Here is a 24248-nt window from a genome sequence, read left to right on the forward strand (position 1 = left end):
CGGAACAAAAGCAGGACAGGGAATTAACCAGTCAGTCAATCAGGAGTACATTTCATTACAGAGTTGCGTTAATATAGCACGTCAACACTCCTCTCAGAAATCGCTCAATAATCACCGTTAAGTAAGCAGCCATTTTACACACAGCAAGCTCTCATGAACAGCAATGAGACGAATGAGCACTTTGGATGACATCGGTGGATCTGCAATGAAGGACAGGTTAAACCATGATTCACTTAGTGAAACACTCCATAACGCCAATTTCATTGTAATCTGTGTTTCCATGCCTATGCTTAGGACACTGTAAAATGGTGTTACTATAACTGAAGGTGCTTTAAACTGTTTCCACACCCGAATATCATACCAAATACATTGTTCCTATATTGGAGGGCACTGTGAGTGGTTTCGATGTATTTGCAGACACTGTAAATGGTGTTTTCCTGTGACTAATAATCTTCGAAATATTGTTAACCAGAGTGAACTTTCAGAAAATGACTACAGGATGCATTTAAAATCAGTTCTGATTAAATTGCCTTTTATCAAACAAGTCTTTGTTTTTGTTTGACTCAATCCATAATACTTCAGAAAAAATAAGATCCTTGACAGGTGAACATTTTCTTCCCATCAATATTTTAATTCCAGCTCAAATGCAGTCTATTTATGTGACTGTGTGTAAAACCAAAACTGCAGCATAAACCCACTTCCTGCAGCACACTGAAGGGCGTGTGCAATGTCAGTGCGTCACAAGAAGAAGTTTTGGCGGGGCACGATCAGCAGGAATTCAGAAGCCAACAATAATCTAAAATATCGATTTGTTGTTTAATAAATACTGACACATACAATTTTGAATAGCAAAAGTAGACCTGACTGACTTTTTTTTTTAAACAATGCTTCTCATATTTTCTTAAAAAAACCAGAACAGTTAATCTTACAGATTTACAATTCCTTATCATGGTCCCTGTGAGATATATTGCAGATCTCTATAATGCCTTTGGTGCATTCATTGCGTTGCCTTATGGTGCTTATTGATATACAGTCCTTCCAGCACAGCACGGATACACGCCGAGGATATCTATCACTTGACCTCAAGCCCAGTTATGGTCCCTTTTGTTTCTGCTGTTGCAATATTCACTCCCAACACATTCGAATGAGATCTGGTCCTGTTGGAGTAACTGAGCTCTGCACTGCACCACATCCTCTTCCTGCACCCTCACTGTGTAGGAATTAAGACTCTCTGCATTCTCCTACTCTTAACTCATTCTGTTCCAAGATCCCAAATCTGTGGAACTCCTCAACTCCCTCACTCTGCCGATCATCCATCGCCTTTTAAAATCCAAACTTGGCATCACTTAACCACCATTTGGTTTACCTCACCTTCTCCTTTGCAGCCTTGATGGTGTCCTGTACTATGGGCATTTGCCATGTGCTCTGAATAAAACACAAGACTGCACCACCCTATACAAAGAAGGAGGCAAACATTCTCACAAAATCCATGTTTAATTCAGATGCCTTTCCACCAAAAGATCCCTGAAATATTTCTAATAATAGTTGGGATCTAATGTTTGCCACCTCCTTTGGCACAGCCATGGTCCTCACAGCATTCCTGAGACGTCTTAGGTTTTGATCCCTCTTAGCAGTCACAGTGCCCACAATGTCCCTCATAGCCCCTTTATACCGCAGATACGAATTTAACTCTGGTAATGAATCTTAAGAGTACAGACAGAACCAAGTTATACTGCTGACTCTGCAGAGCTTCAGTCTAAGTGCTGATGATATAATTAAAGTTTGAGATGAGCTGACTGTCCTATCTTTCTCACGTGGATGCTGACTGACCTAATGTGCATCTCCAGCATCTTCTCTTTCTCAGTTTCCATCCTTCACTATCTCTACTATGCATCACTCTGGTTTAGACACACCACACAAATCATAGTGAATCAGTACCGCTTTGTGAAAACCTGCAAGGTCTCATTATTCTGTATGCATGGTATTGAAATACTGAGACTCATGGGGACTTGGTCATCCCAACAGTAATTGGTGGGCTAATTTCATTGTAATCTTTTGTAAACATACAAAGCAGTGACTTCATTCCGGTTGTCACCACTGCCGGATGTCATTATATTGTGCAGCTTTTCTGATCACCCACCTCAAAAGATTCAGTTTTTTTTTATTTTTTTTAAATGAAGTGTTGACAATTGCTTCCTTTAAATTGACCTGAAATAATGGAGGCCCTTCTACCTCCGTATATTCTTCCCTACGCTTTTCCTCCTTCATCATGTAACTTTAATTCTCTCCACTTCTCCACAAAAACCCCACTTGCTCTACACAAACAACCAAAGACACAGCTTGGTGTCTCTCATCAACCTGGAAAGGCAACAAGCAAGAGCCTAGCTATGATGGTTAAGCAAGGACACAAGATTAGGTCTGGAGTGAATACAGGTCATTTGGTCCATCAAGCCTGCTCTATAAATACAATAGAGGGCACTGCATTGCCCCTACCGCTGCCTCAGCTGGGAACAGCAGGCTCAGTGTAGACACAGGGCCCAAGTAGGGTTCAGGTGCTCACAGGAGAAACTCAATGAGCCGTTGGGAAAAACTTCCTCCAATATATTATCAAATGACTCAACTTCAATGCCTAATGCCCCAGGCGCATTGTATGGTCAGATAGCAGTATCTCCCTCCCCATTGTAACTTTTCTCATTTACTACACACACTAAGCTACTATGGCCCTTGCTCCTCTGAACTTTCCTCTCATTCCTCCCAAGTTGCAAATCCACCACCACTACTCGCACTTCCTCCTCTGCCTTGCGTCGTCATTATGTTGAAATCAAGACTTTGTGCACCATCTCTTACTCTTAACTAATGCTCTCTCAGGATCCCAGAATGTGGAACTCCTCGCCTTTTCAGTCTTCCCCTCCCTCCCAGAATCAAAAGTCCAAACCCGATGCCACCCAACTACTGATTCCATGATTCCCCTTCCACCCTGCTTGGTGGTGTCCTGCACTATGGACTATGACCCTTCACCCTGGTTTCTCAACAACTATAAAGGGCAAAGTTAACACAGGAAACTGCACAGCACTTGCGTAATTTCCCTGGAACTGATTTTACTGTAGATACCAAGTTAAGGTTGAGAAAGTCAAAGAAGCTTATCCAAGAGGGTTATTTTCTGACTTTGCACTCCAAGTGGGAGGTCTTGCCCGCTGGAAGCACAAGGTCAGAAAATGGCCCTTTGAAGATCGTTTTCAAAATACGGAAAATACCATTTGCTGATTTGGAGCAACGGAGATCAAAAGTACACTGTTAATAAGCGGAACTGCGATCTACAGGGAAAGTTGGGACAGGCTGCAATGCCATGAAGATGAGCAGGAACCCTCGCAAGCTGAAGGCTTGTTAGAGGCACAATGATCGGTTCTACCTCAGCTGGAAAATCAAAACGACATTAAAAGTCTTGGATGTAGCATGCATCACACTCTCAGCGGCTGGTAATTTCCTCCTCTACCGCCATAACTTCATCAAAAATGCGGTGGAAACTGCAGAGTTACGCCGGAGGAGCAGGAGCAGTTCCGAGGAAATTCCAAGCCAATGTGTCCTTCGCTGATCGACTCACCAATCAGAAAACAGTTCACCCCTGCCCACTTACTCTGATTGGCAGACCAATCAGAAAACAGTTCACTCCTGCCCGCATATCCTGATTGGTCTGCCAATCAGAGTAAGCGGGCAGTGGTGAACTGTTTTCTGATTGGTCTGCCAATCGGGGTAAGTGGGCAGCAGTGAACTGTTACGATAGCAAAACACTGCAGATGTTGGAAATCCGAAATAACAACAGAAAATGCTGGAAAATCTCAGCAGGTCAGGCAACATCCGTGGAGAGAAATTTGAGTTGACGTTTCGGGTCGAACCCGTCTTCAAAACTGGAAAGAAAAGAAAACAGATCGAAGGCAGGGCTGCGATCGGACAAAAGAAGTGAAAGAAACAAAAGAGCTAGATGAGATGGTAATAGGCTGAGATTAGGTGTAAAGTGTACTGGCAAGTGTGAGAGAAACAAAAGGAATGGGGGGGGGGGGGGGAAAGGAGTGGAAAAATTACAAGAAAAAAATGTGTAATAGGGGCCGAGGTTATCATCTGAAATTGTTGAACTCGATATTGAGTCCGAAAGGCTGCAGAGTGCCTAATCGGAACTGTTTTCCGATTTGTGATGTTGTATTTTTGTTTGGTTCCTGGGAATTTTGGGCTGAACGGAAAACACTGCCCCACTATCCACTTCCTTCACTCCGTCTCTCTCACAAACACCGAACGCTATCCTCCAGCTCACTGGGAGCAACACCACGGGAGGTCAACTTACTACAATATAAAAATCAGTGTCGCACTTTTTGTCAAAATTAACAATTCATTGGAGACCTGCTCTAACTGTAAACAATTTTCTACTATGATCAGTCTTTTTAATTAAGGAAATAACAAAAGCTATAAATATAATTTTAAAGAGGACTTTAAATAAAAGGCTGGAAAGTGTATGTTTTGGTTGTTGCTGGTGTCTGCACAGGAATCAGCAGGACACTGCAGGCTCCCCACACGACGGTGTGTGGCTCCATTCAAGGACTTGGGGGGACGAGAAGGCCAGGGGTCTCCCTCCTTCCTTCCTCCTTCCTCATGGAATAGGTCCGTTCTGTTTACCATATCCATACCTCCCACCAGCAAGGTGTATTAGAGACAATCTTTCCGCCAGCATTTTCCACCTGGAAACATGAGGAAAAACATTCGTACCATTGTAAAAGCGGGTAGGTACCCTCTGTTTTTGCATCGATTTTTCCCTCATATTAGCGACCAGAGGAAAATATACTGGGACATCTCCCTTTTTAGTTCAACCAAGAACAAAAAAACATAATTTAAAAAAAAAAAAAAACATTTTCCAGCCTTGAGAGGAAAAAGAAATTTCAAATGTTCCAGACTAGGAATTTACAGTCAGGTAGAGTTGTCACATGCCAGACAGCCCAATCAGTGAGTGAGCAATCCAGACATTTCTAAAATCAGAGCCCGATATACTAAAGTCTAATCTTTCTAATAGAAGTCAATTCTTACCACTTCAGTGGGTTTTTTTTTTGATGGTGTGGAGGCACGATTAGTTATTATGCAATTTTCTTTGAAAGATCAATACAGATGAGGACGGCTCCTCAGTCCATCTCAGCACATCCATTCCAGAAATAAATACTTGCACCGTCCAGTTACCTCATCTAACTGACCCTTGAATGGGTCGAAAGTTTTTTTTTTTTGCCTCCGCTACCCTACTGAAAGATTATTCCAAGCGTTGATCACTCTGTGTGATGAAGTCCTGCCCAATATCAGCCCTTCACCGGTTTAGCCCGAGCCGGTTTGTTCCACTGTCTTGGTTTACTTTGAAGTAGTGCTCTCGATTTATCTTTAGATACACACACCCACGCACACACACACAAGACACCTCCTTTCAATACTAAAGAACACAAGTTTTACCAGTATTGCTGTTATCAGCAGATAAGCAAACCTTAGAATCCCACCCCCTGCCTTGCCTTCATCAGGCCCATCATTCATTTTTTCCCCCAACGTGGAGCTTTGCAGTATATTTCCATTATTCGTTTAAATTTGTTTTAAAAATTATAAATACTAAAAGTTAAGGTCAGAAGGCTAAAAGGCAAAAGGGTATTCGGTATAAGGTTGATGGTGGAAGGGTACAATATAATCATCCTACTGTAACATTGTGATACAAGTCCTTTTGCTCTATTAATGCTGAAATCCGACAGGGTTTGACAGCAATTCCAGTATTGCAGAAATTTTCATTATATTACTGAGCCACATCGTAAGCGTCAAAGTATTTTGTTCTTTACAGTACAAGAATGTCATGTTAAGAGAGTTTCTCATTCTACACCTCGTTGGAAATGAAAGGATTGCAAATATGGAGATAGCACAATTCTAAATCTGAAGTACTGCACGGTCTGAAAAAAAAAATGATACACCATGGGTCACCTAAATGCCCCTGTGTAGTAAATACTTTAAGTAAGAAAAATCAGGAAAATAAAATGTTTTAAAACAGAGTTCAAACTGTAGGCTTCTTCCCTTGGCATCGCATCGGTCAACTGTGAAACTGTCCACTGTTGGAAGGGGTGGGTCTTCCCAGGTCATGCCGATGACTGTTGCTGTGGTAATGGCTCCCTTATGGCTGCAGTTTCCCCCTGACCCTAGGGGCACCTGCCATCACAGAGTCCCACCTATAAAGCCTACGCTAAACAGTGACATTGTCACATCCGAGTTACTTGAATTTCTCACCGCCCCCCCCCCCCCAGCCCCGTTCCCCCTGTGAGTCTGAAGTGTTTAGAAATAATTCAATCCCGTGAGCGCCAGTCAGTATAAAGAAGTTCATTTCTCATCGAGAGGCAGCCCCTCGCTATCTCCCTCAAGTGCCTGCCCGAGGCTGCCGGTCAGTTCCTCAGAGCGCTAGCAAGGTGGGGGAGTTCAAAGAGTCCGAGGACTGGTCCCCACTGCTGCTGCTCCTGCGGTGGGCCTTGGAGCAAGACTCTGACGGAGAGTCTTGGTCAAGGCTGGGCACGCTGGGGTATGTGAAGACCAGGCTGGCAGCACACGGAGTGATGTTGGGCGCGGGCGTGGACATGGCCACCACCGGCGTGTTGAGAGGTTCGGCCTCCAGGAAGTAGCTGTTGGCTATGGTGATCTCGGTCACCGGCTTGATGACGGATCTCTGCGTTTTGGACAGGCTGGAGCTGCTCATCTTAGCCTCTTCCTCCGGTTCCTGCTTGACCACCACCGCGTTCGCTATCCGACCAGCCCGCGGCTCAGGGGATAGGGAGTGCTTCCTGCCCTCATTTCCAGGCGCCAATTTGCAAATTGGTTTGTGAGCTACCAGCATGAACTCCAACTTCTCCTTCTCCTTTTGCAATACAGCAATTTCTTTCTGGAGGCCGGATTTTTCCTCTTCAAGTTTCTCAGTTTCCTGAAAGAATGAAAAGAAATCAATGTTTAATTTCCCATGTGAGCAAATGAAGCGTTTTCTTTTTCAAATAAACCCTTCCGACTAGCCCTCCTTCTGGTACCTTAAACTCATGGGCAAAGTGTTGGGACTGAGATTAACTTCAAACTCATGGAAGTGTGAAATACGTCAACATAGGTTGTATTTTTCGACAAGGGTGAGCAGGCCTCACTCTGAATTGTCTACATAATGTCGAAGTGCAATATAAATGTAAGGTTTTTTTTCGCCTCTCTTTCTCTCTATTGAACAAGTGAAACTTGCCAATCCTCCACACTGGTGTTGGCCCTGGACAGCAGGCCTCACCAACTCCACTTGGAGCCACCATTCAAGTGACGTGAGCCACATGACATCATATGTACTTCCCCTCCCAGTGAATCCCCCACTTCCATACCATCTCCATGGGATGGCAGGATTGGACTGCTCTGTATCAACACCAGACATTATTCCAGGAAGTGAAATTGAACAGTGCAGAAAAAGTCCCTCGTCTTGAAAGTTTCCCTTCACCTTTCCTTTACTTCCTCCTGCCTAAGACTAGTAAACAATCACTCTGGAAGGGTATGGCAGAGCAGTGGTATAGGCTTGCCAGCCCTCCAGGATTGTCCTGGAGATTCCAGGACTTAAAAATTAATCTCCAGGACACTGCTATAAGCAAAACCCAGGAGAAAAATCATAGGGGGAATTAAAAAAAATTGTCTGCCTCCCCCCCCCCCCCCCCTTGGGAGGTGGGGTGGGGAAAGGCTGTTTGACCGAGCATCAGGAATCATTCAACCAGGTAACGACGAGTCTTGGTATGGGATGTCGGTGCATCCAAAGGATGGACAGGTTGGGCAACCAATGATGGAGGCATGGGGCTGGGGTGGTTGGAGGCATGAGGTCATGTGATGAAACCTCCAGGGTAACGTTCAGTCACAGTTGGGCACCCTAAATGGAAATGTTACTGGACCAGCAATCCCCAAACCCAGGCTAATAATCCAGAGAACAGAGTTCAAATCCTGCCATGGCATTGAGAATTTGAATTCATTTTTTAAAATTTAAAAACTGGTATCAGTATGAAGCTATCGGATTGTTGGAAAAACCCAACTAATGCCCTTTAGGGAAGGAAACCTGTCGTCCTTACCTAGATTGGCCTATATGTGACTGCCCTCTGAAGTGGCCTAGCACCCGATTGTAACTGTTAGCTGTTGCCCTTGCCAACAATGGACAAATAACCAAGAAGGCATGCCAACGCCTGTTCTTCCTCAGGAGACTGAAGAAATTTGGAATGGCCCCCCCAAATTCTCACCAACTTCTACCGGTGCACCATCGAGAGTATCCTGTCCGGCTGCATCACTACCTGGTATGGCAACTGCACCGCCATAGACCGCAAGGCTCTACAGATGGTGGTGAAAGCTGCACAACATACTATAGGAATTAAACTACCTGCTGTGCAGGATATCTACCCCGAGAGGTGCCGGGGGAAGGCCCTGAGAATCACCAATGATGCGAGCCACCCCAGCCACAACCTCTTCGCCCTGCTCCCGTCCGGTAAGAGATACTGAAACATACGGTCTCGTACCAGCAGGTTTCGAAACAGCTTCTACCCCCAGGCCATAAGACTCATGAACGAATAATTTATTACTGTTGTTTTATTTATTATTACTGTATTTCTATTAGTATTTTTATCATTGCTATGCCATATTTATTCCAATGTTGGGAGGACTCGTAAAAGTCAACATTTCATTGTGCAGTACACACGTTTGCTGCATATATGACAAATAAAATTGAACTGAATTGAATTGAATTGAATCTCAAGAATGGATTAAAAGAATGGATTAAAAAACAGCCAGAGGAACCTGATATTGCACAAGACTCTAATTTTCCCTGGTAACACATTCCAACGTGTGCTTTAGCCTTCGTAACACATTCCAGCCTGTTCATCAACCTCATTGTAACATAATGCAGCCTTCAATGTTTAACACGCGCCACAGGAACACATCTGAAGAAAATCATTGAAAGAATGTGATATTCTTTAAAGCAATGAAGAGAAGCCGCTACTGACCAGTGAAACAAAATGAGAAATTGTAACCCAGACCGCCAGTGATTAAATAAATGGGTCAATCCCTATGCAACAAGAAAAAACCCATTCCACCTATCAAGCTCATCCCTTTCCACACTACGAGGAGTCTGTGCGCTCACGGGCCTCGAAATTCAATGGCACCCACCCGTTTTTCAGCCTCCGATATGGCGGGCAGGAAGTCCATGTTCATTACAAGCTGGGCGTGCGCCACCCACCCACCCACCATATTGGTATAGGTAATAAAACAGTCACCCAGTGCCCACGCCTGAAACAAGCGTTCGGACCCTTGCATATGCAAATAAGGGGCCCAACGCCTGTTTGAAGCACCCTGTGAACAATTGGGATATCCCTGGACATAGTAAGTCATCGCCAGGCCGGCTGCATCCAGGAAAACCAGGTCTAAATGTTGCCTAACCAGCAGCTTGGGGGCAGGGGTGTGTCAGTAGGCTTTACCATCCAGCTTAACCTAGTTTTCTGCCGCTATTGCCACCACCCCTCCCCCACCCCATGACTTAGGGTGAGATAAGAGGAAAATTCAGCACTTGGTGTATTGTGACTGGATTTAAAGGTAACAATCACCAAGTAAAAATACTAGACAGGAAAATGTCATTTTTTCTGCCACAGTGCATTTACTGAGTTTAAAAAGTCCGACAGTAAATGGAGTCAGAGTAATTCTGGGATGAGAATTTTTTTTTGGTGGGATATAACCTGCGGATCTCTCAAAAGGAGAGAGAGGCGAGAGAAATTGTGCAGGCTAGAGGCGAGAAAAGGATTGCCTAACACACGACAAGCTTTTTCTTGTTCATGCTAAACAATGCACGTAGCTGTTTCTCAATGAGATTTGTTCTTTGGAAGCGGACCTGTTTCTAGCAGAGTTTGTTTTTGCAAGATCCTACATGTTGCTTTAGAAGGCATGCAAAGTACTTTGTGGCTTCATATTCCAGCCAAGCTAACACCTATTCAGATCTGTCATCTCTTCATGGAGTAGATGACTGCCCGGCCTTCACCAATATGTTCAAATCTTTAAAAATGTTGCACCGAGGATAATGTACAGATTGGAGCTCATTGCACCGAGGGTAATGTACAGATTGGAGCTCATTGCACCGAGGGTAATGTACAGATTGGAGCTCATTACACCGAGGGTAATGTACAGATTGGAGCTCATTACACCGAGGGTAATGTACAGATTGGAGCTCATTACACCGAGGGTAATGTACAGATTGGAGCTCATTGCACCGAGGGTAATGTACAGATTGGAGCTCATTGCACCGAGGGTAATGTACAGATTGGAGCTCATTGCACCGAGGGTAATGTACAGATTGGAGCTCATTGCACCGAGGGTAATGTACAGATTGGAGCTCATTGCACCGAGGGTAATGTACAGATTGGAGCTCATTGCACCGAGGGTAATGTACAGATTGGAGCTCATTGCACCGAGGGTAATGTACAGATTGGAGCTCATTGCACCGAGGGTAATGTACAGATTGGAGCTCATTGCACCGAGGGTAATGTACAGATTGGAGCTCATTGCACCGAGGGTAATGTACAGATTGGAGCTCATTACACCGAGGATAATGCACAGATTGGAGCTCATTGCACCGAGGGTAATGTACAGATTGGAGCTCATTGCACCGAGGGTAATGTACAGATTGGAGCTCATTGCACCGAGGGTAATGTACAGATTGGAGCTCATTACACCGAGGGTAATGTACAGATTGGAGCTCATTGCACCGAGGGTAATGTACAGATTGGAGCTCATTACACCGAGGGTAATGTACAGATTGGAGCTCATTGCACCGAGGGTAATGTACAGATTGGAGCTCATTGCACCGAGGGTAATGCACAGATTGGAGCTCATTACACCGAGGGTAATGTACAGATTGGAGCTCATTGCACCGAGGGTAATGTACAGATTGGAGCTCATTGCACCGAGGATAATGTACAGATTGGAGCTCATTACACCGAGGGTAATGTACAGATTGGAGCTCATTGCACCGAGGGTAATGTACAGATTGGAGCTCATTACACCGAGGGTAATGTACAGATTGGAGCTCATTGCACCGAGGGTAATGTACAGATTGGAGCTCATTGCACCGAGGGTAATGCACAGATTGGAGCTCATTACACAGAGGATAATGTACAGATTGGAGCTCATTGCACCGAGGGTAATGTACAGATTGGAGCTCATTACACAGAGGATAATGTACAGATTGGAGCTCATTACACCGAGGGTAATGTACAGATTGGAGCTCATTACACCGAGGGTAATGTACAGATTGGAGCTCATTGCACCGAGGGTAATGCACAGATTGGAGCTCATTACACAGAGGGTAATGTACAGATTGGAGCTCATTGCACCGAGGGTAATGTACAGATTGGAGCTCATTACACCGAGGGTAATGTACAGATTGGAGCTCATTACACAGAGGATAATGCACAGATTGGGCTCATTGCACCGAGGATAATGCACAGCTTGGGGTTCAAACTGATCAGCACACCCAGATTAGTACATTTTTAACTAGATCAGTACGCCCGTAACTGTACTGCCATTGTCAGACATGACTCTTTGCAGTGGTTCTATACCACATGCCCCATAGTGCAGTTACCTGGATGGTTACTTTATGGAATGCTTTGAAGAAATATCATACCCCATCCACCCTGTAGATTATATACAGAAGAAAGCTGTCTTGGTCCACAAAGAGTTGCAGCCCGATACACTACTCTCAGACATCGGATGATTTATAGATTGAACACTTGCATGTGGCCATGTTCAGTTCAGTGGTAGAACTAGGGTTGCCAAATCTAACGTCTAACCTATTGCAGGAGGTTCCCCCCCACATGACCTCCTGCCTCCAAACACGCCGCCCCCACACTCCCGCCATTGGTCGCCCGATACGTCCATCCTCACGGCGTAGTCTCCCCGCCAATTGGGAAACGACCAAACTCTTCGTTACCCAATTGGATGAACCTTGACTGTCAGTCAAGCAGCCTTCCACCCTTCCCCACCCTCTCCAATATTTTTTTTATAACGAATTAACAAACGTGTTCAAATTAAAAAAAAGAAAAAACACAATTTATTTTAATGTCCCTATGATTTTTTTCCCAGGATTGCTCACAGCACCTGGTGGGTTGGTAACCCCAGGCAGAACATAGGCCTCAACAGCCCTCTACAGAACCTTTGACATATGTTCGATAGCAAAATACTGCGGATGCTGGAAATCCGAAACAACAACAGAAAATGCTGGAAAAACTCAGCAGGCCAGGCAACGTCCGTGGAGAGAGAAATAGGGTCAACGTTTCAGGTCGAAACCCTTAGTCAGGACTGAAAAAGCACAGGAAATGAAACCGATTAAAAGGCCAGTTTGGGGGCTGGGACGTCTCTTCACTTCTCTTTTGTTCTCTCCCAGCCCCAAAACTGGCCTTTTAATCGGTTTCATTTCCTGTGCTTTTTCAGTCCTGACTAAGGGTTTCGACCTGAAACGTTGACCCTATTTCTCTCTCCACGGACGTTGCCTGGCCTGCTGAGTTTTTCCAGCATTTTCTGTTGTTATTTCTTTGACATATGTTGTTCAGTTTGAATCCCATCGCACTTACATCTTGAAGCCTCTCTGTTAGCTCGCGACGTCGGTTCCGACATTTTGCGGCGGCCAGCTTGTTTCTTTCTCGCCGTATTCTCCTCTTCTCTTCCTCCTCTGGAGTTAGCTGCTCAAAGAGTAAAGAGAGCGCATTAGTAACAGGAGCAGAGTTTACGACATGAGCTTGGCAATGGGTAATGTGGATCCTACAGTAACAGCCTTAACCCAGGATCACTAAACACCAACAAAGAATGCTAAGTGCTATGCAATAATGGGAGCAGAGTTTACTAAATGAGTGCGGCAATTTGTAGCGTGGATCCTACTGGTGAGAGCCTTAACCCAGGAACACTAAACAGCAAAGAGTGCAAAGTGTTATTTAGGAACGGGAGCAGAGTCCACTATTCGAGCACAGCAATGGGTAATGGCTGTGAAGCCTACTGGTGACAGCCTTAACCCGGGATCACTAAACGCCACCAACAAACTGATGAAGGGCCCACTGGAGATGTCAAGCTGTCTCTTTTCAGATTTGAGGTGCCGACAGGCCTGCTGTGTATTTCTGGAGTTTTCTGCACTTATATCACATTTCCAACACTTGCAGGTTTTTTTTTTTTTTTTTTTAAAGTCTGTTGTACAAGAACACACGGACAGAAGATCGCACCGGAATTCCCTGTCCTCTGCGCCTCAATCCGAAATATTGAGGCTCTCGTCCCGAGGGGCTCGGCTCAGAGAGAGAGGACATTTACCCCAAAAATAAGCAACATACTGTCACATGGACAGACGCGAGAGCTGATTTGCACACAGCAAGATTCCACAAGCAGCATCGAAATGAGAGGCCAGTTAATCAGTTTGTGGTGACCTTGTTGGAGGGAGGAATGCTGGCCAAGACACCGAGTGAAGGGCCTGTGCTCCTTCAAACACCAGTGGACTCTAAACATTAACCTGAACTGCCGAAACCCAGGCTTACAGGGCCTGGTTTGAAATCTCATGCGGTGGTTTGCACCTCCTACAATGTGGTGCTCCCTCAGTACTGCATCAGGAGGTCAATCTACAACCAGGTGCTCAAATCCTGCTGTGGAACTTGAACCCTCAGAGTGGGAGTGCTGTCTACGGAGCCAAACTGACACCAAAAAAGGGGGGGTGGGGGTGGAAATAAGTAAATAAATCAGTCAAACACCATTGAAACTCATTCAACAACATGCACTGACATACAAGTGACTGCGGTTACAAAGAAAAGAACAGATCACTGCTGAGCACAGCCTAAAATTACACATTGTACCTTATCTGCACAGAGGGTCCTGTGGATTGAGAGTATGCAGGGCTGGGATTTTACCATTAACACTTGGGGGAAAGGATTTCCGGTGCACTTCATCTGCTAAACATGGTGCAATGCCAGATGCTGTAGATCTGAAGAAATTACTTCACCGTAGAAATGGTTCAAAAGAGTGACTTGGGACAATGGCACTAGCTGAGCCTATCCAACGCAGTTGTTCCAATAACTGCCCTGCCTCAAAAATGATCCCTTTTACGTTTGCGACCACCTTCCCTTTTCTCCCCTCCTCCCCTGAAGGTGCTGCCTTAAAGCTGGGCTAAGGTTCCACGGACGGCACCAGTCTGCCAATATATCAGCTACCGCATGTACCACATAGGGAGTGTCACTGGGCTATTCAGTCGAGGGGGGGGTCATAGAAAAAGATAGTTCTGCTGTGACCCAATATCCACACACGCACTTTCCAGCAGGGATCACCGGATAGTGAACAGAAACTTGGTTTGATTTAATTCGCACCTCCTCCCTCACCTGCAGGTAAACATGTGGACGTGGATTGGTAAGGGGAAGAAAGGAAATCATTTTGTGAAGGTCTGGGCTCAGTGTTGGGTTGAATCACCAAGTAAAGCTGCCAGGTCACAGAGGGTGTGGGGGCATTCGTATATTTCCCCCCCCTTCGATTGACGGCCCGTCTGCAGCAAGGTTATTGGGCTCAGTGTAGATAGCCATATTGGATAGTGTTTCCACTGCTGTCCTCGGAGTGTTGAATGAAGGGATGCTGGTCTAATGTGTCTACATATGGATCTGCTGTCGCATGGGGTGTAAGTGGCAGGCCAATTAATTACTTCACACACGTGAACAGTTTTGATAGAGTAAGTAAGGAGAAACGGTTTCCTGTGGCAGAAGGGTCGCTAACCAAAGGACACAGATTTATGGTAATTGACTAAAGAACCAGAGGCGACACGAGGGAAAAAATGACACAGCGAGTTCTGATGACCTGGAACGCACGGCCTCAAAGGGTGGCGGAAGCAGATTCAATAATAACTTTCAAAGGAGAATTGGATAAATACTTGAAGTGGAAAATTTTGCAGGGCCACAGGGAAAGAGCAGGGGTGTGCGACTAATTGGATGCCTCTTGCAAATAGCCGGCACAGGCACGATGGGCCAAATGGCCTCCTTCTGTGCTGTATCATTCTGTGATTCCATAATACTATGGAGTACCTGAACTTAGTTTAGTCGTCCTGTTAGACAGAGAACGAAAAATCAACAGGGGACAGAGAGAGTCAGAGAAAGAGAAACGCACACAAGATTCACAGAGCAAAACAGAAAACACAAACAGAGGAAAGAAACAGAGAGACAGACCGTCAGTGGGAAAGATACAGCCAGATTCAGAGAGACAGAGAGGGGAAGAGAGATAAGAGGCCAGAAAACAGAAATAGTGAGTGAACAGAGAGAGGGAAGGAGAGACAAGAATAGAGTATTAGAGAAAGAAAGACCAGGGAAAGCAATAGCACGAGAGAGAATACAGAAAGAGACAGAGAAAGACCAGAGAATTGAGAGAGAGGGAGAGCAGAGGGGGAGAGCAGATAGCAGAAGGGGAAGAGCAGAGAGTAGAGAGCAACCAGAGTGAAAGCAGAGAATAGAGACCAGAGAGAGGGGGAGAGAGAGGGGGAGGAGAACCAGAGAATAGTGAGGCCAGAGGACATCGGGAGACCAGAGTACTGAACAGAGACACAACCACAAACATACACGTAGAGATGAGGAGAGAGCAAAAAACAGTGACAACCACCAACAAACACATATTGAACATTCCAGAGCAGCACTGGCCAAGATCTGGGCATAGATTGACTGCCCGGCCTCCAAGCCAGAGAATTGGTTCACTGGCTCCTAAATAATTGTTTAAAAACATAAGAGGCAGAGGAAAAAATATAAGCTAAACAAATACATACGCCAAAGCCACAGTTACACACGCACACACACACCAACGAGAAATATTAGAATTAACACGGAAACATCTCTCCGCATTGATTTCACAAATCGAGACACCAAGTGGGACAGTCGGGGTGCAACTAATCAACGATGAGTGTTAAAGAGAAATGTTTGCTCATCCAGCCCACAAGACGGAGCAGTCCCATCTCATGGGCGGGAGAAACTGGCAGGACCAGACCTACCCTGCAGAAGCACGCCTGCTCTTGGTCGCTCCCGGAGCAGCACTGACGGTGGCCATTGAGGAGTCCACGGCCCAGGCCATGCTGCCCTGCCGGATGGAGAAAGTGCGACGGCTGTGGCAGGCGGCAGTGGAAAATCTAAATGGGGGGGTGGGGGGTGGGAAATAAAAAATACAATTTAAAAAAAGGAGAAAAAAAAGAGAAAGAATATCGAACCGATGACAATGACTTACATAACCCCCCCTAACCCCGCTCAGTTGTGGAAATCGCCTCTCGGTATTCCACAGAATTCAGCATCAATTTAAAAGCAGACAAAGGCCAACTACTCCGACCGGGAACATTTATTACCACTCAGATTTAGGCAGGATCAGGCGATCCGATCCAGGTGATGCTGTACACTGCAGTAAGTTTGAATATTGTGTCCAGTGTTGGGAGGCAGGTGTTTATAAGTAGGGAGGTGAGTTTCGGTGCCACCATCGCCTGTTGTTAAATGTATAAATCAGACTTGGACTTAAAGTGCGTGCCGGTGGCAGGCGGCACTCGCAGCTCTGAGTCGAAGGTCGTGGGTTCAAGTCCCACTCCAGAGACTTGAGCACACAATCTAGGCTGACATTCTGGGGTGCGGTACTGAGGGATGAGATGTTAAACCGTGGTCCTATCTGCCCTCTCTGGTGGACGTAAAAGAACCTATGGCACTTTTGCAAAGAAGAACAGGGGAGTTCTTACCGGTCTCTGGCCAATATTTATCCCTCAGTCAACAGCACTAAAGAACAGAAGATCTGGTCATTAATCCCACTGCAGTTTGTGGGACCTTGCTATGGACTAAGTAGCTGCTGTGTTTCCCCGACAGTGACTAAACTTCTAAAGTATTTTATTGGCTGTAAAGTGCTTTAGAATGTCCCGAGGGTGTGAAAGGTGCTACATAAATGCAAGTCTTTCTTTCTTAAAATCTGACACAGACGAGGAAGTTTTCTCAGAGAACTGGCTCAGAGCCATTCAAGCAGCACGAGTACATTTCGTTAGAGTTTAGAGTGAGATCATCAAAAATAGTCCACGGGATAGAAGAGTTTCTGTGCTGATGAACCCTGGTACATGCTTAGGAGCTTAACACAGGAGGGAGCTGGTAAGGAAGAAACTGCTGGTAGGTATCAATTGCCCTAAAAAGACCCACTTCCAAGTGGAATATATTGAATCAGGTTCATTCACCTCAAACCTTTACAATAACTGATTTGACGTACTGAGACATACATAATAAGGACGATAGGGTCATCGTTCCTAATAATGTGGGTGTAATTTATACCTAAGCCATCCGGTGAGAAATAGGCGAGTTCAGGGTGGCCGCTCGCTTTACACCCTGCTCGACTGAGGTTAATGTTAAGTAAAATCGGGCAGAGTGTAAAGCGGGCGTTATATCCGAACCTGCCCGTTTCCCACCTGGCGGGTTAGGGTAAAATGATATTTGTGTCTCCAGTGCAACAGTAGGACAAGAGGCACACGCTCAAACTAGTAAAAAAGGGACTTAGGAGTGACGCCAGGCACCACATCTTTACAAAAAGGAGTGATCAACACATGGAACGGACTTCCAAGTAGGGTAGTGGAGGCATAAATGCTAGGATCATTTAACTAACGGTGGATTCTGTGATGGGGGTGAGAGGATGGGGGCTGCAGAATTGTAGGTTTTTCTGGATAGTTGAGCTAGAAGAGACCAAATGGTCTCCTTCACCTCGCCATCTTGTGACCCAGCACAAGATAGAACAGATGGACCGGTGAATGAGCTACTTCCTCGCAACAAGCAATGGCGCAAAAAATAAACAAACTTTGTTTTTGTTTAAATAGTCTCCTACTTTTCCTTCCTTCCTGGAACCAGAAAACTGCTAACCTCCCTCAGTCTCTTCCTTCATCCTATAATCTCCGAGCTTTTAATACCCAGGCTTGGTATCACCTAGTTACTACTTCCTGGTTTAGCTCACCTTCACTCCTACTCTTTAACCTCGCAGTGTCGTGCACTGTGGCCCTTAGCCCGTCAAGATTTGGCAATAAAGAAAAAAAAACTTGCAATCCTGTAATACCTGCTAAAGAAACTCCCATTAGAACACTCCAGAAAATTCTGCAAGGTTCACTCGTTAAAGGATTTCTCTCTCAGGGTGACATTGAAATAAAGGGTGGCTTTATTTTATATTATATCGTATCATTTATAAATCATCCCCCCCCCCCCCCCCCCCCCATGCATCTATTAATCAGAGATTTCCTCCAGTGAATCTTTTTTTGCAATCAGACCAATGCCCGGGCTTCAAAAGTAATTAATTGACTGAAGCGCTTTGGGGGGCGGGGGGGGGGGGGGGGGGGGGGGGAGATTCTGGAGGATTTGAAAGGCACTTTATGAATTTCTTTCTATGTGGTCACTGGTCAAGGTCAGTAAAATTCCTTTATTAATCAAAGATATTCGCATCAGTCATTGGTGGTACATGAGCACGATCTCAAGGGTGCCTGTTGCCAGGCGAGTCTCAGGTGGCAGACACACACACACACACATACACACATCTATGCTGCAAGCTGCCCACTGGATTGTGCTTCGAGCATGTTTTGGGAGTGTACCTGCACTTATTACATAAACACCCAGCCAGAGGCACAGACAGATACTTTTGCCTCCTATTAATCCCCAGGCTCCTATTTCCAATTTATTCTATTCCAGGATCCCCAAACTATCGAACTATTTATCTCCACCTTCTTACAAACTTTTAACACAAACGTGGCACCAACTATATCGCTACTTCTCGATTGATCTGTGCTGTTCTGCTAGAATACAGACAGGCCGTGCTGTTCTGCTAGAATACAGACAGGCCGTGCTGTTCTGCTAGAATACAGACAGGCCGTGCTGTTCTGCTAGAATACAGACAGGCCGTGCTGTTCTGCTAGAATACAGACAGGCCGTGCTGTTCTGCTAGAATACAGACAGGCCGTGCTGTTCTGCTAGAATACAGACAGGCCGTGCTGTTCTGCTAGAATACAGACAGGCCGTGCTGTTCTGCTAGAATACAGACAGGCCGTGCTGTTCTACTAGAATACAGACAGGCCGTGCTGTTCTGCTAGAATACAGACAGGCCGTGCTATTCTACTAGAATACAGACAGGCCGTGCTATTCTGCTAGAATATAGACAGGCCGTGCTATTCTGCTAGAATACAGACAGGCCGTGCTGTTCTGCTAGAATACAGACAGGCCGTGCTGTTCTGCTAGAATACAGACAGGCCGTGCTGTTCTGCTAGAATACAGACAGGCCGTGCTGTTCTGCTAGAATACAGACAGGCCGTGCTGTTCTGCTAGAATACAGACAGGCCGTGCTGTTCTGCTAGAATACAGACAGGCCGTGCTGTTCTGCTAGAATACAGACAGGCCGTGCTGTTCTGCTAGAATACAGACAGGCCGTGCTGTTCTACTAGAATACAGACAGGCCGTGCTGTTCTGCTAGAATACAGACAGGCCGTGCTATTCTACTAGAATACAGACAGGCTGTGCTATTCTGCTAGAATATAGACAGGCCGTGCTATTCTGCTAGAATACAGACAGGCCGTGCTGTTCTGCTAGAATACAGACAGGCCGTGCTGTTCTGCTATAATGTACTCCTACAGTGCTTTTCTGTTGTAACATACATAATGTGTAATTCTCTATAATATATACAGGGTTTGTTATTCACTTATATATAGGGTGTGTTTTCAATATAGTATATACACAATGTGTAATTCTCTTTAATATACATGTGTTGTTATTTACTAATATTCAGAGGCAGTTGCTATTCACTAGTATACACAGACTGTACCATCATGCTGTGTTATTCACAGGGTATAATATTCCTTATAATATACACAGTATAGACAGTTTATGCTATTCTCTACAATATACACATGGGGTGTCATTCAGAATACTTTATACAGGGGGCAGTATTTATATATTTTAAATCTTGCGTAGTGTCTGCACTTCCTGTCCAGAATCGTTATTTCCTGCTGTCATGATTTATGCTTTTGTTTCAACATTTTCCATGGTAAATTGCTATGTCACTATTTTCCACTCAAAGTTGCTGCATCAATTTTTATTCAATTGATATAATTGCAGGCTCTGATCAATAGGTTGCTCGGTGGAGCACATTCCGAAATTCTCTCTCCAAACTCTTTCAACATTTAAAAAATCCTACATTCAACAACAACTTGCATTTATATAGCGCCTTCAACGTAGTAAAATGTCCCACGGCACTTAAATGCTATTTGTCAACTGACTGTGAGCAATGATGAGGGCAATTTACTAACTCCCTATAATAGACACACTATTAAACTGTAAGATGCACAGGTTATGGTATTCCCTATACAGTAATATTTACTACAGAAAGACTTGTATTTATATAGCGCCTTTTACGACCAACAGATGTCTCAAAGCTCTTTACAGCCAATGAAGTACTTTTGAAGTGTAGTCGCTGTTGTAATGTGGGAAACATGGCAGCCAGTTTGCACACAACAAGCTCCCACAAACAGCAATGTGATAGTGACCAGATAATCTGTTTTAATTATGTTAATTGAGGGATAAATATTGGCCAGGACACCGAGGATAACTCCCCTACTCTTCTTCAAAATAGTGCCATGGGATCTTTTACATCCACCTGAAAGAGTAGACGGGGCCTCGGTTTAACGTCTCATCCGAAAGACGGCACCTCCACAGTGCAGCACTCCCTCAGCATTGCACTGCACTGGAGTGTCAGCCTAGATTATGTGTTCAAGTTCCTGGAGTGGGACTTCAACCCACAACCTTTTGACTCAGAAGTGAGTGTGCTACCCACCGAGCCACAGCTGACACTATAACATGGGTTGCTGTTCCCCTGCAGCAGGCCAAATTACATGTTAAAACAAAACTCACTGCAAGTCATGTGATTCGATTACAGAAACCTGCCCTGTATTGCTGTCCAACGGAACCCCCATGGTGGAAAAAAAAAACAAAAGCCTGACTACATAAAATAATTTGCGAATATGTTAGGGGTACAGCTATATAGCTCCTTAATAGTGGATGTGTAGACCATAATAAAAAAAATGTAAATGTGATTCTGGATTTTATATATAGGGTCATTGAATATAAAAGCAAGGAAGTGATGTTAGATTAGTACATTGGTTAAGCCAGAGATGGAGTATTGTGTGCAGTTCTGAGCATCCCATTACTGGAAGGATATTTAAGCCATGGAAAGGGTACAATGACTGATGCCAGGAATGAGAGGTTATCGTTATGAAGAAAAGGTTGAAACTGGTGACGGGTCTTCTTCACTGGCGCAAAGATGATTAAGGGGGCATCTAATTAAGGATTATGAAAGGTTTTGAGAGGGTAAATAGTGAAAGATACATTACCAATTTGACAACAGAGGTTCAGACAAAACACTGTCACTAGAAGAGTGAAGAAGGAAGATGGTAGACACTTTTTACAGAGGATTATTAGAACATTGAATATTTTGCCACAAGTGGCTATTGAGGCAGAGACTATAACATCATTTCAAAGGGAATTGGATAAAGCAAGAATATAAAAGCATATTAGGAAAGCGCAAGACAATGGGATTGAAGTAAATACTCCCAGTTAAAGAGCTGACAAAGGCACAGACATGATGTCCAAAGGACCTCTTTTTGTGCTTTAAATTGTATGGTTCTTCAACCTTCAAAATGCTACTCTTTGACCCATGCTGTAGCCTCTGGGTTGCCCTCTCTATGTATTACAATGACTCCACCCACCCCTCCCCCTGGCCCCCAGATTACAATACTGGAACAAAAATACTATCCTGGTATATAGCACTGAAGTGAACTTTGCAGAGGAACTTCTCAATTCCAAGGTGCCAACTGGGTGACAACAGAGCCTTATGGATTGAAGTGGTGCTGCGAGGTATTAGTAAGAAGGCTCTTGGTGTGCTATTTTAAGTAATACCCTTTTATTTTAAATCTTTGTTAAAATAGTGGACAGAGGGAGCTCGGAAGGAACAGTTGACTTTGGACCTATGATTCCTAAAGCTCTCCACCACTGGGGTTTTCCTTGCCTCATTTCTGGGTCCATTGTAGGCTAATGGATAAGAGATTGATTGCCATGATTAGTCAACAACTCAATTATGGTTGTATCATGCGTCTGCCAGCATGGTAGAAGGCGAACTAGATAGACCTTGATTTTTTCTCATCCAGCAATTTCTATGAGGCATTTCATACGAACACCTTGGTTACTAACACTGCACTTGCAAGGGCAGAAAATAAATTGGAGAAGGAGGCCTATAAAAAGGTATGGAGAGCAGGAAATTGAACACAACTTCAGAAGGCTAAATGAATGGGCTGATGATCGATATATTAATTTCTATGGACACAGAGTTGCAATCTCACCTGTTCGTCTCTTTTCCTTCGTCCTCCTGTTGCTCCGATAGTTTTGATAACCCCTGGTCGGTGTAAAGTGGTGGAGGAAGGTGACGAGATGCTGGTCCCTGGTAGATTGTACGGGTGTGACCGGGAGTAAGGGCTGGACATTGAGGTTATAACCGTGGGCTGAACCATCCACTGCAAATCCTGGCTGGTGGTGATGGCGGTGATTGTCGGGACAAAGGCACTGCTAGATCCTGGCATGTCCAATCGGTATTTCTGAGGGGAGGGGGGAGAAAAAAAACAAGACCAGTGAGTGCCATTGCTGCCATCCCATGATGATACAATCAAAACCTCATTCATACACATCTTACAAAAGTCATGGAAATTCTGCTGATGGGACAGATGGCGGCAAACCATTTCTACTTCCCAAATTGTTCCTGAACTTATCCGTGCTGCTTTAGGAAAGTCTCTTTGTAAGTAACTTTGTTATAACCCATCATGTAGAGTCCAGCTGCAGCTTGCATGAAAAAAAAATTGCATTTATATAGCGCCGTTCACAACCTCAAGAGGTCCAAATTGCTTTTGAAATGTAGTCACTGTTGTAATCATACTTCATTCTCCATTTCCCCCCACTCTCTTTCACCTGACACTACCAATTTGTTCCACTCATTTGTACATATCTCAAACTTTAATGGGTATGCTAATGTAGTAGTTATGTTACTAACTAGTAATCTAGGAGGTCTGGACTAATAATCCAGGGAACGAGAGTTAAAATCCCACCGTGTCATTTTGAGAATTTGAATACAGCTTAAAATATCCGGAAATAAAAATTTGGTACCAGAAAAAATGACCATAAAGCTGTCGGATTGTCAGAAAAACTTCATTAATGCTTCATTAATGTCCTTTAGGGAGGGAAACCTGCCGTCCTTACCCGGTCTGGCCTGTGAAGTGGCCGAGCAAGCCACTCAGTTATACAAGGGCAACTAGGGATGGGCAATAGATGCCGGCCTTGACAGCAACACCCACACCCCGAGAATAAATAAAAATAACTGCTGACATTAACACATCTTGCCGTTGTGATTTGGGTTTTATCCAGCAATGAGGCAACAGTGTTAAGAAAGGTCCTTCCAAACATCCAGGCCTACAGAATTCAAATAGGGCAAACCAGTGAGTAGGAAATATAAACGCAAAGAGTCCTGATTTTCCCAAGGGCTATAGGGTGGACACTCCTGATCCAAGTCATGCTTCATGTGTGAACCTGAATGTGAATGTTTATCACAGCTGTTAACTCCCCCAGATACAACTGAATGGCCACTTCAAAGAGCAATGAAGAGGGATGTTAATGTGGGACTGGAGTCACAGATAGGCCAGAACAGGCAATGACAGCAGATTTCTTTCCCTAAAGTACATCAGTGAACCAATTGGCTCTTACGACAATCTGACAGCTTCATCATCATTTTTACTGATACCATCTTTTTATTTCCAGACCTTTTTAAAACTGAATTCAAAGTCTGAAAATGCCATGGTGGGATCTGAACGCACGTTTGCTGGATCATTAGTTCAGGTTTTAGGATTACTAGGCCAGTAACATAACCTCTAAACTCTTCTTTTCTGTTTTTATTGTTCAGTGCAAGGTGCAGGGCAGAAGCAAGCTGCTGGAAGAGCAGAAAACAACTTAGACTGTCACCATATTGGCTCAAGAAATGCAAAGTTGAGAGCTATGTTGAAATGTGCTTTGCAGAGTTAACTGGTAGCTGTAATGTAGAGATGGGCATTCCCACTCAAGGTGTCCTCTGGAGAAAAAAATCCAACCCAATTT

At 44.6% G+C, this 24248-nt stretch overlaps 1 protein-coding gene across 1 annotated transcript in view; it reads right to left on the reverse strand.

Annotated features, from left to right (window-relative positions):
* Nucleotides 1–797: 797 nt before the first annotated feature.
* fosl2 (FOS like 2, AP-1 transcription factor subunit) overlaps nucleotides 798–24248 on the reverse strand; it is a 29157-nt gene continuing 5706 nt past the window's right edge. The window contains exons 2-5 of the mRNA XM_085997908.1: nucleotides 22454–22705; nucleotides 16073–16207; nucleotides 12657–12764; nucleotides 798–6970 (exon numbers count right to left, since the gene is read on the reverse strand). Of these exons, the coding sequence (XP_085854034.1) occupies nucleotides 6449–6970; nucleotides 12657–12764; nucleotides 16073–16207; nucleotides 22454–22705 (1017 nt within the window). The 3' untranslated portion in view covers nucleotides 798–6448. The remainder of the gene's footprint in view (nucleotides 6971–12656; nucleotides 12765–16072; nucleotides 16208–22453; nucleotides 22706–24248) is intronic.

This window comes from Somniosus microcephalus, chromosome 9, assembly GCF_052327205.1.
Source record: "Somniosus microcephalus isolate GS21.2 chromosome 9, FLI_Smic_1.0, whole genome shotgun sequence".
In the NCBI taxonomy this organism is placed as follows: Eukaryota; Metazoa; Chordata; class Chondrichthyes; order Squaliformes; family Somniosidae; genus Somniosus; species Somniosus microcephalus.